Below are 14,510 nucleotides of genomic sequence, written 5' to 3'. Positions count from 1 at the left end.
TTTATTTGGCGCGCAAGAATCGATAAACTTGAAAAAAAAGAAGTCTTAAGACAAAGATGCAGTTATGAACAATTTTTTTATGCTTTTTATACATATAAAGACAGGATAATTTAAATTAAGTTCACTGTTAATTAACATTCTAATAAATAACAGCTATTGTATATTGACATTGTTACATTCGGTAATCAATCTTCATTTAGGTATTTTCTATAACGGTATTTTTTTAAATGTTGACTATTTTTGTACATAGATTTTTTGTAAATCATGTAAATAGTGTAATTTTACATAATTTCAAAAATAATGTAAACACTATTTCGAGTAAATTTATTTTTATTGATCTGTATATAAAATAAGTAAAATATATCCACAATATTTTTGCAACAGCAACTGATAAAAGTATGTTCGTCAGTTACATATCATATCCTATTGTTCACACATGTTTCACACATTTTAACTTGTTGCTTGCTCGGTGTACAGATGCACATTCACAAAATTCCAATTAACATTGTATATAAAAATTATAATTATAAAAAGAAGTATTTTTACTAATATACTGCATTATAATTTGAATAATCGTCACTATCGCGCCTGATGTTTGACACATGACTGAATTTTTGTAAATAAAATTTATTTACGGGCAGTGTTCTGTATTAATTGGTTTGTTTTTTTATATGTCACTGTCACCTTGTACAAAGAAGCTCACGAAAGATCCAAGCTCGATACATCATGACTAGATATCGCAATATTACATGTATCAAACAATTAATCATAACGGCAGTTTAAGTTGCGTAGCTATTTTATGAAGTGGAAGTCTTTTTTTCTCTCAGAAAATTTTGTTGCAAAATTTGTTCATTGCACATTCTACAGTATGCAATGGATCAAACATATTAATTGTACAAAATATCTATTTTCAAGTTTGATATAAGGCGTTATTACAAAGATACGCATCTTTTATAAAAATTGAATATTTGTCTCTTTCTCTTGTTAGTCATAAAATAAAATAATTTCCTATAAAATTTTAATATTTATTCAAATTTATTGTTTTTTAAAATATTAATGCTATTATCTCAATAATCGGCAACTTTGATCTTGCTCAATTTTAAGTTATTATTATATAAAAATAACCAAACAAATTTTCAAAGGAATGTTGTAAATCTTACATAGATGAAAATATATCGTTGAAAATGAGTTCATAAAAATCAAAATATTTTTATAATATAAATAACAATAGATCATATGATATAATTAAATTATTTTAATTATAGTCATTTTAATTATATATCAGTTTAATTATAATATATAATGTAGACTATACAATTAAATTATCAAGTTATAATTACATTAGATAATATATGATGACTGGCAAGAAAACATAGCTTCTATTTAAAAAACAAAAAGTATCCTTGCGATAGTGAAAGAAGACTTATGATTATTTCATTCATCATTTTATAAAAGAGCTATAAAGAGATAAAATAAACTTATAAAATAAAATATACAAATAAAGATTATTAAATAATTTAACAGTTGTGTGTATACATATATCGAACATTTTGTTTCAAATGTAAAAATACGCTATGGTCAATTTTATCACGAGTATCCATAGTCAATGATTAATCAATGTTTTTTTAATATTCTTCCATATCTTTTTTCTTCTTTCTCGTGTAATAGGCTTAAAGCTTTTTTTTTCTCTTTTACATATATACCTGATACGTACGTATCTGATACGTACGTATCTCATGCACACGTCTGTGTTCTCTTCTTTTATACCAGTACATAAAGCCGATTGTTAGAGCCAATAAACCTAATATGGAAAATATTAGTTCGATAATATATAATATTAGTTGGATAATATATAATATTAGTTGAATAATAATGTATAATAATAAACCTAGTATGGATAATATTAGTCTGATAATATATAATATTAGTTGGATAATATATAATATTGGTTTGATGATAATATATAATAATGAAACCAATAAATCGAATAAAAATAATATGGACGATGTCAAAGTGGCTGAAACAAATAAGAAGTTTAATTAAAATTTGAGATAAACAACTTAAAAAGAATTATAACTTAAAAAACATATCAGTAAATGACATTATAAATATTGCCCAATATAGAAACATTAAATATTTAATGCGATATGTATTAAACCGGATAATTACCGATTACATCGCTGAAACTTATGTCACTTTTTGAACTTATGTCATTCATTAAAACATTCCAACATTCTTTCTCCCAATCTTCAGGTACAACATTTTTCGTTAAATTAATAAATTCATTTAAAGGACATAACGTAGTGCAACCTGGTAACGTTAAGATTATCGGTTCTTCAGTGGTATTTTTATAAGAAACCTGTAGACACAAAGAAAAGGTACGTAAAATAATTATAAATTGAATCCAGTATTCCACATATTAAAAAAATTCTTACTGTTACAAAATACTGGTTTTTCGAGTTTGTTCTTAATTCTATGAGAACTATAGCAGCGTAAGGTGGACAGTGAGGCTCAAATATGTTCAAAGTCATAAGCAAATTCGCGATGGTTTCACCATGAGCACTATACATCCATATCTTTCTGTCAGGTTGTAAGATGTGTTGCATTTTCTTACTCATGTGATCTATCATTTCTCCAAGTAGTGGACCTAATAATAAAAGTTTTTAAACTATAATTAAGAGAAATTAACAAACATCTTTGAAAGCGAGTGAAAAATGTTAATAAATATATGTTAAAATATATAAATAGTATAAAAATTAATATATAAATTTATAAAAATATTAAAATTAATTATTGTCTAGTATAAATACTAATTATTAAAATATATCAAAAATATAAATATAAATAAATTATTAATAAATTATCAGTAAATGATATAACTGATTACCTGTTTTTAACCTTCGAAGTATCGTGTTGTAGGCCTCTGTCATGAAACTAAATGCAGCGAGAGATTTCATTTTCTCTGGAAACACCGATTTTGTCCACTGCGGTAGAGTTTTGTTGTACAATGACTGTAAACCAGTAACAGTAAAACAGAGCGAGCTTTAGTACATGCTTACTCGGCCTAACGATGAAGTTACGATATGCAAAAGTACACACAACTGATAGTATAGAATTGTCTTGGCGTACTTACCTCGATATATAAAACATCGTATAGATGCTTGAGCATTTTAAACGAATTTATTTTGTCCCCGGAGTGCTCAGTCAAGTAGGTGAACAGATCCGCGTTCTCTTCCTTGATGCGTTCGATTTCCGGCAACCTTAGGAGGTTTTCAAGCTCGTATTGGTATCGCGGGCAGTACTGGCTCGCCTGTAACACATAGTCCTGTTTCGCCGGAATGGTGTGCACGGGGATTAGCGTCCACCGGATCTCGTCGTCCCACACTTGGTTTTCTACTAGCGGATAGAGCCCAGCGAGATTTGACTCGGCCGACATCAGGGTACGATCTACATCGGTACTTTGGACGTAGATCTCGTACGGCGAGTAGACGTCGCTTAAAAAATTGAAATACCGTTTCCTCAGCCAGCGTCCAAGCTGTAGATGTTCTAGCTTCCCAATCTACGTTGATGGCAAAAAAAAAATAATTCTTAAAATCTAACATTCTATGTAAGCTAATATTTTAAATAAAATTTCTTATATATTTGTTATGTCTAATCCATTTAAAGCTCCACTTGTTATACAATCAATTTCCCTCATCTTCAGTTACTCGAGGACTGTGCCAGAATAAACTTTGCAGTATCGTGTTTCACACAGAAACATTTATGATAAAATAATTAAATAAAGCAATCAGGAAAAATGTAATGTTTGGAGGACTCGCCTCGCACGTGCCTCGCTGCAAGCAATTGTGAGCCGTTTCTGTCTACGTTTTTATAATCATCTTTTTTACGTTTTATTTTTCTTACGTTCGTCAGTTCTCCATATGGAATCGGCCAGAACAACTCGTTGTTATAAGGATCGTTTTTGTAAGGCGCAATGGGAGTCCTGTCCCCATTTCTGTACAGCTGTAAACAGAAGAAACAAGCATTATATTTTCACAATGAAGGACCCCGCAAAAAACGTATGGAAAATGGGTTTCAGTAAAATTGGGTGAAACTTTTGTACTTCAAGTAATGCTGACCAAAAATTACCATTGTCGTAATAAGTCAATCCTACTAGCCGTTTTTGTTCTGGAAAGGCTCAAAGTTCGATAATAGTGTGATACCTTCTTGCTTTCAGCGTTATCCAGGATCAACGACGTAGACGTAGCGAGTATCTGATTCCTTTGTGTATGTGTGCGAGTGTGGATGTGTGTGAATGGATGTTGGTGTGGGTGTCAGCAGAGATAAGGACTTTACGGTTCGTCACTTTCCGCGGTAGTTCCGCAACGACTCCAAACCGTCTCTGCTCTGTGTGCGTGCGTGCGTGCGTGAGTGGATGAGTGTTGGTGTGAGTGTCAGCAGAGATAATCCACGGTTCGTCATTTCTGCGATAGTTAACGACTCCAAATCCTCTCTGCTCTGTGTGTGTGTGTGTGTGTGTGTGTGTGTGTGTGTGTGTGTGTGTGTGTGTGTGTGTGTGTGTGTGTGTGTGTGTGTGTGTGCGTAAATGTGTGTGGATGCATACATAATATTTATAACATATTATGCGTATATGTATTAATTATTAAGTTTTTATGACATCTATTGATTAATAATCTCAACATTCCGAGGATCATCTGGAGGTTCTCGATTTACGGCATTCAGTGTAATGATGAAGGAAACATCAAAAATCCTGATACATCATTGCTTAACATCACACTGAATGCCGCAGATCAAAAACCTCCAGATGATCCTCGGAATGTTGAGATTATTAATCAATAAAACCCAATAATTAATACATATACACATAATATGTTATAAATGCACGCACGCATGCACACACACATACACACAAACACACAGAGCAGAGAGGGTTTGGAGTCGTTAACTACCGCAGAAGTGACGAACCGTAGATTATCTCTGCTGACACTCACACCAACACTCATCCACACACATCCACACCCACACACATACACAAAAGGATCAGATACTCGCTACGTCTATGTCGTTGATCCTGAATAACGCTGAAAGCGAGAAAGTATCATTGAACTTGCTAAGGTGATAAGAAGAACGAAACGCCAATGCTTACAAGGTTCGCGAAGACGACAGTGCCTAGGTCCAGGTTCAGGTCAGAGCAGCTGCCAGCGGCGAGGACGCTCGTGACAAAGAATGCTCCGAGGAAGGTGTCCATGGTGTTGGATGACTTCTTAAGCGATCTTAGCTCGAGGATTTGCGAACGACGACGGCGATGACGACAAAGGCCGCACGTGTTCGATTCCACGTGACGTCGGAGCGGCCAGTCGGCGAGCAAATTAACTCAATTAAAATCCGCTAACGCTCGTGCACCGCGCACAAATTCTTCCCGATTTTCAACGCGACGTGAAGCAACGACGGGTGAGGAATTAATGAGTCGATCGAGCGGCGCGAAATGCGCGCGACTTCTCATGCATCCAGTTCCAGGGACAAGATGCGTCATCGGAACTGTCGAATTGTTCTGATTGCTCCGATACTCCCCACTATCTTGGAATTTTTCTTTCCCCTTCTTTTTCCCGCGCCAACCGGCCAATCTTTAATGCATGCACAAATGCACGCACTTCTTTATCTCTTTCTCTCTATCTCTCTCTCTCTTACTTTACCTAATTTTTTCCTGTTTTCTTCTTTAATCGGTTCTCTCTTTCGTTTCTCTTTTCTTTTTCCATTTCTCCTTTACCAAGAGGAATCTTTCACACTTCTATAACGACAGTCTTAACATTTTTAAAAAACTGTCGCGTGACTGTATACGAACGAAATTCACTCAGGTAACACGCTTTTTTTAGGAAGGGATAAGATATTGTAGATATGAAATATTTTCATCTGAAATATATGTTACGTAAATCGTGCATTTAGACTCCTTTTATCGCGCGATAAAGATATATCCGTATTTGTCGAGCAATCAGACGGACTTAATTGACAGACATTCCTTAATCATTAGATTATTTTCTTTCGCGATTATTTAATCAAAGTATTGTTGTCCGTTTGTTTTAAGAGTTGGCATTATCGGTTGTTGATGAGAGATATTGTATCGATTTGTATCGCTGGTCATAATTGAAGGAAGTGGCAGGCATTAATCAGTCGCATTTTAGCGCGTATCTAGCGCGGTTTGAAAGATAAATAAAACATCTTTCTATTAGACAATTGTAAAGAGAAACGGATTATGATTGTATTAAACGTTTTATTCGTTCTGTGCTCGATTCAGCCTCTCGTCAATGGGGTGGGTTTTCGCGGATTTACTTTTCATGGTTTAGAGGAGCCAGTGCCGTTTTCACAAGATGCAGGCAAAGATATAGTGGAGGGTTGGATCACTCAACCTCTCGATCATTTCAATCATCGCGACAATCGCACATGGTCAATGGTAATTATTATCGTTACAATCGTCTTGCTTCACTTAAAATGAGTACTTTTTTATGAATGTTAATACCTGTCGATTGTTCTACAGCGCTACAAAGAGAATTCCGCGTTTTTGAAAAAAGATGGGCCAATTCTGATCATGATCGGCGGAGAATGGGCGATAACAGACGGGTATTTGCAAGGTGGATTGATGTATGAAATTGGCATGAAATACGGTGGCTTGATGTATTACACCGAACATCGATTTTACGGAGAGAGTAAGCCAACGAAGTACGTAATCGACAACTTCTTCGAAATTTCAAGATATCTCAGATCTTTTAAATCAATGTTACACGATTCGAATTTAGAGACATTAGCACAGAGAACTTGCAGTACTTGAATGTTGATCAAGCGCTCGCCGATCTCGCTTATTTCATCGAAACGAAGAAGAAGGAAAAGGATTTGGAAAAAAGTATAGTAATAGTAGTCGGTGGATCTTACGCTGGAAACATGGCAGCGTGGGCACGCCTTAAATATCCTCACCTCATTCAAGTATTATTCGCACTATTTTATATCAGAAACGTTACTTTGAAAAAGTAACACTTAGAAAGTAAAGATTTGTTACTTTTTCATTACTTTTTTATAAAGCAAAATATTATATTTTAAAATATATTTTTTAATTATTAATTAAAAATATAATAATTATTATTAAAACTTAAAATTCCAAACTAACAAATTTTTAATAAAAACATCGAATAAATCTATTAATATTTGTAATAATATTTTTACTATAGAATATATTTATTTTTATAAAAATTTTAATTATAATTTACAAACGCGTAATAAAATTTACTGACTTAGCATTTTATTAAGTATTAATTTTAAATATTAATGCGGTATTAAGAATGCATTAATAATATTAACACTAAAAATATAAAGTTCATATTACATATATACTTATAAATTTTTCATATATATATATATATATATATATTATATTATGTATATAAGTGCGTATACAGGATGTTTAGCAACAGGTGGGCAAAAATGTAGGAAGTTTTAAATAAAAATAATGAGATAAAAATAAAAAATAACAAAAAATTATAATTAAGACTTAATTTTTTAATTATAAAAGTTTAAATATTAATGTGCTTATTTAAATCTAAAATTACAAAATCAAGAATCATAAAATTTTATTGGAGATTTTGTTTTTTAACTATAATGTCTAATATAATATATTTACGTGCTTCAGGTATTTCTTAGGTAAATATTTAAACGTTGATAATTAAAAAACAATACCTTAATCACAATTTATTCTTGATTTTTATTTTATTTTGGCATCTAAAATTTTTTTTTTAATTTTTCTATACCTATTGCCAAACACTGCATAAACATTGCTGAGATTAAATTTTACACATATTTATCTTCAGAAATAAGAAAAATATTTTTTGCAGGGTGCTTTAGCTAGCAGCGCTCCAGTTTTGGCGAAGGCCGATTTCTACGGTAAATTAATTGTGTTATCAATAGATATTTTTTAAAAATATTTGCTAAGAATATTTAATTTTATAGAATACTACGAGGTCGTGACAAAGTCTCTTAACAGACATAGTAAAGAATGCGTTGAAAGTGTCAAAAATGCATTCGTATCTGTAGAGGAATCATTGGCCACTCTAGCTGGCTCAGTTTGGATTCAAATTCTCTTCAAGTAAATTTGACACCACATGGCTTGGAATCTACATATAATTTATTAAATATTTTAATGTAATAGAATTAATGTAATAAAGTAAAGAGAAAAGATGTGTAGATAAAATAATTTATAATAATTTAAAACAACAATTTTTTTATTATATTACTAATTTGTTTATTATCGAATTTAGCTTGTGCGATATTCCTGACATAAATTCTCCTAATGATCTTGGATTCTTGATGAACATGCTGGCAGAGGTATGTAGTTTGATGGCATTACTTCAACTGTTTTACTATTTATTTTTATTCAAACCTCTCTTAGGTGTTCGCCGGAGTCGTTCAATATGACAAAATCGAAGGTAATCAAACAAATATCGCGGCGTTGTGTGACAAAATGACGGCGGAGCATTTAGGCAGTCCTTTACAGAGACTGGCGCTCGTTTTTTCCAATGAAGGCAATTGCAGAAATTTAACATATAATAATTTTGTGAAAACATATCGAGAGACTTCATGGGAGTCAACGGCAGCTACAAGTATCAGTGAGTTGGGATAGTTAATACAATAATTTAAATAGCATATGATATGTGCAACAAGAAATAATATTCATTACACAGTGAGACAATGGAATTATCAGACCTGTATGGAATACGGTTACTACCAGACGACGAACTCAGATAAATCAATATTTGGGACGCTCTTTCCGTTAGATTACTACATCAACTTGTGTCTCGATTTGTTTGGCGATGAGTAAGTATTTTAAAAATTATCAATCAACATCTTGCTTGAACATTATTTATTTTCATATTCATAATTTATACAAATATGTTTGGTATGTGCACCAAGATATTTCTTTGACATCCTTTTCAATGTCCAATTTTTAATTATAATTTAATTAAAAATAATACCGTTCTTAATTAAAATCTATAAAAGTAACGATCTAACATTTTCTGTCAAACGTCTCTCAATAGTCCTGATCGTGTCAAATTATTTATCAAATTTATTTCAAAATTAGCACTAAATTAATTTTATTTGCGAGAATCGATGATACTAACAAGCTCCGCTTTCAGTTACGATGGAGAGAAATTGGATTCACGGGTGAGAAGAACGAATATAATGTACGGTGGAAACTTACCCGATTTACGAAATGTCATTTTCACGAATGGCGATATTGATCCATGGCACTCGTTATCAGTCCTACAGGATTTAAACGATTTTTCACCCGCTATTTTTATTAATGGTAACCAAGCATCATAATGAAAAGCACATTAGAAGTGTTTTCTTTTAGCGTGAGAAGATAACATGATTATGTATTATTTTAAAGGATCGTCGCACTGCCGTGACATGTTAAGTGACGTAGACACCGATCCGGACGACTTGAAAAAAGCCAGAGCGAGAATTCGTAGCATAATTGGCAAATGGATTTCCTCCTGGTGAAAGTTCCCATCGAATGTCTGTCGAATACGTCCGCTACCGATTTTTAAGATGTATAAACGGAATTACACACTTTTTGTTTTAATTGTAATATATTAATAAAAAATTACAACGCTTTATATGTAATATGGTTTTAAATAATATACATTATTTACACTGCACTTGTTATCTAGGTACATAATGCAAAAATAAAATTATATTTTCCTAATAACAAAGCTAATATAGAATTATGTATGGTTTCTAACATGAAATTGTATTTTATAATCCCGTGCCGCTTATTTCTATATAGAAAACGTATTTATAAGTAAACGTATAAACATTTGAAACATCAGTTGACTTCAATTTGATTTATATTTCTAATTATGTAGAATTGTAGAAAAAAAAACGTAAAAAAGTCATACAAATTTTATTCTCGCTTTTCAAGATTTTGTTTTTAGCAGATTTTATATAGAAAAAAGTTATGAATGCATGAAATATGGTTTTCATATCTTTAATTATTTAAGTAAATTATGCTTTCATCAGTATTATTACTATACAACGTTTAGTTTCCGAGAAATAATGGAGTTTTGTTTTAAGAGGTTTACGCTAATATTAGCAATCTCAACTTAAAGAAAACAAATATTTTTTTAAGTTAATATTTAATTGTTTGAGTAAAAAATACTGTTAAGAAACAATAAAAATAAATAACTTTGTTGTGTAGTCCGATTAAAATAATATCATAAATTAGATAAATTTTTAATAAAATTAAAATCTGTTTATTCATTTATCTGTGTATCATTTTGTATCAGAGTTTTTAAATGTAATCTGATCCAGTTGCTGTAATGATTGCATTATATATAACATTAATTAACAGAGTTAAAAACAAAGTATTTAGTCTTTACTTGGAAGTATTAAGTGAATCACGATTTAAATAAGATATCACAAATTAAATATCTTTATTTAAAATGTATCTAGTCAAGTATAATATTTAGTAAATCAAGAATTTAATCTTTCTTATCACACAATGAAAATGTACATCCGTGTTTTCTGAGCAAGCGCGTTTTAATCAATAGCCATTTCGTAATTGTTAGATCATCTTTATTCGTAGTTATTTAATCAAAGTATCGCTTCCTGTTTCTTCTAAGAATGTAATAAACGTTATCGGTCGTTGATAGGAGATATCGTATCGATATATCTGCTGGTCATGATTGAAGGAAATAGGTGATGACAAGATAAATATTTTAATCAGTCATACTACGTCTACATCTTTTTTGATGTATTAATGCAAAGAGTGAAAACATTTCAAACATTTTATTTGTCTTGTGTTCCGTTCATTTCTTCATTTAAAATTTAAAGGAAAATGAAAAAGGGAGACAAATAGAGAATATTGCGCTTGACATTATCTTTAAAGTTTTAAAGCAGTGAAAATACGTTGTTTATATATTCGATAAATTACTTTAGATTTTTAATTATCGTTATTTGCAAAAAATCTACTTGTGATGTTATATTACCATGGAGTAAACCATAACACTGTCTAGCGAGTATGCTCACAAAAATTTTTATCTCTTTTTAAATCCCAGGTAGAATGATTGCCGTAGGTCAGATTTTCCTGACAGATTTCGTAATGCAACATTTGTAACAGCAGTGATAAACGAGCCGAAGCATAACGCTTTCAAAAGGTTTAAAGCATTGCACTCAAAAAATTACTTCACAACTATAGCAAAAATTTTCTAGTATGAAAATCTAACTAAGCTAAATAAATTAAGATAAATAATTAGTGAATACTGATGTGATGTTGCATATGTTTTATATATAATTAATCTAAATAACAAAGACAAAATTTATATCTAAACTGCTAAAAAAATCCATAAAAAGAAAGTTTTTCTAAGCGTCTATTAAAGCTAATCATATTTGTTATAAAATTTAACTATGGACTTAACGCTACAATTATGCCAGCTATTATGTCAAAATTCATATTTATTCAATGCAGTAATTAATGTTTGGTAATAGGATTTAAATTTTTTACAAAATACTACTAAACTGTTGCAGCTGAAAATTTTATGTGTGACAAACAATATTCTAGCAGATACAAATAGCGACAAGTTTTGGTTGTGACATTTAGAAATCTATTTATATAAACAAAACATTTTTTGAGTGTTCGAAATGTTCAGAGCATTCAGAAGCGACATGTCGATCGCGAGCTAAACAAGAGATATCATAGATAAAATATTTTTATTTGAAATATACATTACGGAAGGAACGGATCATGATCGTATTAAAGATATTGTTTGTTTTGTGCTTGGTCCAGTGCCTCATTAATGGGAATTCATTGTTATTCAATCGGTTTGCAAGCGATACAGATGAAGAAGTAGTTGACCGTTGGATCACTCAACCTCTCGATCATTTCAACTGTAGCGACAAACGCACATGGTCAATGGTAATTATTTCGTAATTATATCGTTACCCAACGACTTTGTAAAACGAGTACATTTATAAACTTTAACGTTACTTTATAGCGTTATAAAGAAAACTTCGTATTTTCAAAAAATAATAGCCTTATCTTTATTATGATCGGTGGGCAAGGGCCGATAACGAATGAGTACTTGAAAAATGGATTGATGTACGATATCGGCGTGAAACACGGTGGCATCATGTATTACGTCGAACATCGATTCTACGGAAAGAGCAGACCAACGGAGTATAATAATCTACATACTTTGTTTATTGTTAAATTTTTATCTAAAACTTAGAGTTAATTTAAACTGATTTAATGATGCACGAATTTAGAGATATGAGCACGAATAACTTGAAATACTTGAACACCAAGCAGACACTCCGCGATCTTCAGTTTTTCATTGAAACGAAGAAGAAAGAATACAATTTACAAAATAGTCGCATAATATTGTTTGGTTGTTCCTACGCTGGAAACTTGGCGGTGGCACTTTACAAACGGTTTCCTGGCATCCTAGTATCATTTGCATTACCTTCTTATTTGCACTGAGAAAAAAAGTATTTGATTCAACGAAATTTTTTGTTGCGGGCTGTCAAAAAAGGATATATTCAATACAACAATGTATAGTATTGCAATATAAATACATAATTCAATCAACATCGTTGCACTTGCATTAACAGCAAATATTGTTATATTAAGTATATCTTTTGTTGGCAGTCCGCAACTAAACGTTTTGTTGAATCAATTATTTCTTTCTTAGTGTACATATATTTATATTAAGCAAAATATTACAAGACAAAAATATTTTTTGTAGGGCATCTTAGCCAGCAGTGCTCCAATTCATGTAAAGCTTGATTTTTATGGTAAGTTATTTGATTAATAGATGTTCCTTAAAAATGTCGGTAAGAATGGTTAATTTTATAGAATATTACGAGAGCGTGGCAAAAGTACTTCGTACATACAATGAAAATTGTAGCGAGAGTGTTAAAACTGCATTTGCATTGGCAGAGAAATTATTTACTACACAAAATGGTCTAAAAACCCTTAAAAGTCTCTTCAAGTAAGTTTAACTACAAAATTTTGAGTTTATATATCCAATTTGTTATCATTACGGTCATGCAATAGAATAAAATGCAAAAAAGTACCGATAAATTTATAATTTATAATAATAAAAAATTATCTTTTTCATCATTACTGATTTACATTATTATTAATTTGTTTTACTGCTAATATTGAATTTAGCTTGTGTGACGTGCCAAAATATCCTCTTGATCGTGCTCACTTCATGAAAATACTAGCGCAAGTAGGTGTACTAATGTTGCTTTATTTGTTTTGTCATTCTATTAATTTTCAAACTTCAGGAATTTGCCAATGCTGTTCAATATGATCAAATCAAAGACGGTCAAACAAAAATCGCGGCGTTGTGTAATAAAATGATGGAGAATTTGACATTCGCTCCCCTGCAGAGACTCGCGTACATTTTTTGGCAAAAATCATACTGTAACGATGTAAGTTATAATAATTACGTGAATAAATACCGAGAGATTTCGTGGGACTCGCCAATAGATATGAGTATCAGTGAGTTGAGATAGTTAATACAATAAGTTAAATAGCATATCGTATGAGAGATACTTTGGGTAACAAGAAATTGTATTTGTTATACAGATAGGTTGTGGTATTATCAGAAATGCACGGAATATGGTTACTTTCAAATGATTTCAAACAATACAGTTTTTGGGACGTCAGCTCCGCTTAGTTATTTTGTTACTCTGTGTAACGATTTGTTCGATATTCAGTAAGTACTTTAAAAGTAATTACCAAATATCTTTCTCGCTCAAATATTTTCCATTTATTTCAATATTTGTACGACTATATGCCTAGTATGCTTTAAAATATGTTTTCTTAACATGGTTTTTTTAAATGTCAAATAAATTTTGATCGTTACTTATGGACAGAAACATTGAACTGTTTTCAATTAAACTTGAAATGGCGGTTAGTCTCTGTTTGTTCGCCACTTATTTCTAAATTTATTAATTGCACACGTTAAAATTAATTTAGTTCAATATTCTTATAAATAGAGTATTTAAAAATTAAAATAAATTAAGTGAATCTTATTCAAGTATCTTAAAATTGTTTTTTTCTTTATGAAAAACGATAAAGCTAAACTCAATTTTAGTTTAAACGAGAATATATTGTATTCACAAGTGAAAAAAACAAAGGATATGTACGAAAAATATCTACAACTTATGCGAAACCAACCCGCACGAAAGATTATTTTCACAAATGGCGACATCGATCCATGGTATCAGTTGTCAGTGTTCGAGAATATAAATCATTTTTCACACACTATTATCATTAATGGTAATTAAACAACATAAGATTTACATTAGATTTCTGCAGTTTTTTAACAGAAGAAATAATTCTAATTTTTAATTATTAAAAAAAAATAATTAAATTATCTTAAAGGAGCCTCGCATTGCCGTGACTTGCTTAACGAAGCAAATACGGATCCGGATGACTTAAAAGAAGCCAGAGCAAG

General features: G+C 31.1%; 3 protein-coding genes across 4 annotated transcripts; 2 read left to right on the top strand and 1 right to left on the bottom strand.

Moving 5' to 3' along the window:
* Positions 1-1,637: 1,637 nt before the first annotated feature.
* Positions 1,638-6,020, bottom strand: LOC105828898 (prostatic acid phosphatase). 2 transcript variants are annotated; one of them, XM_036287821.1, is made up of 7 exons: positions 5,147-6,020; positions 3,904-4,002; positions 3,134-3,559; positions 2,888-3,011; positions 2,436-2,647; positions 2,170-2,359; positions 1,638-1,801 (listed from the first exon to the last, which is right to left on the bottom strand). In XM_036287821.1, exons 1-7 carry the CDS (start codon positions 5,246-5,248, stop codon positions 1,692-1,694), a joined length of 1,263 nt encoding a protein of 420 aa, XP_036143714.1. In that variant the 5' UTR covers positions 5,249-6,020; the 3' UTR covers positions 1,638-1,691. The 2 variants fall into 2 exon arrangements, with proteins under 2 accessions (XP_036143714.1, XP_036143720.1); XM_036287827.1 differs by lacking the exon at positions 5,147-6,020 and adding an exon at positions 4,129-4,196.
* A 135-nt stretch (positions 6,021-6,155) lies between these two features.
* Positions 6,156-9,755, top strand: LOC105828901 (putative serine protease K12H4.7). The gene is made up of 10 exons (XM_012667465.3): positions 6,156-6,448; positions 6,533-6,714; positions 6,792-6,975; positions 7,878-7,926; positions 7,993-8,128; positions 8,301-8,367; positions 8,432-8,648; positions 8,724-8,856; positions 9,177-9,346; positions 9,431-9,755. The coding sequence occupies exons 1-10, from the start codon at positions 6,251-6,253 to the stop codon at positions 9,541-9,543; spliced, it is 1,449 nt and encodes a 482-aa protein (XP_012522919.1). The 5' UTR covers positions 6,156-6,250; the 3' UTR covers positions 9,544-9,755.
* A 1,865-nt stretch (positions 9,756-11,620) lies between these two features.
* On the top strand, positions 11,621-13,770 carry LOC105828897 (putative serine protease F56F10.1). Its single transcript, XM_012667459.2, has 8 exons — positions 11,621-11,956; positions 12,036-12,217; positions 12,307-12,487; positions 12,786-12,834; positions 12,896-13,031; positions 13,214-13,274; positions 13,333-13,549; positions 13,637-13,770. The coding sequence occupies exons 1-8, from the start codon at positions 11,786-11,788 to the stop codon at positions 13,768-13,770; spliced, it is 1,131 nt and encodes a 376-aa protein (XP_012522913.2). The 5' UTR covers positions 11,621-11,785.
* The last annotated feature ends 740 nt before the right edge of the window (positions 13,771-14,510 follow it).

Source organism: Monomorium pharaonis, chromosome 1, assembly GCF_013373865.1.
Source record: "Monomorium pharaonis isolate MP-MQ-018 chromosome 1, ASM1337386v2, whole genome shotgun sequence".
NCBI classification, from domain to species: Eukaryota; Metazoa; Arthropoda; class Insecta; order Hymenoptera; family Formicidae; genus Monomorium; species Monomorium pharaonis.
This window is presented reverse-complemented; position numbering and strand designations above follow the sequence as displayed.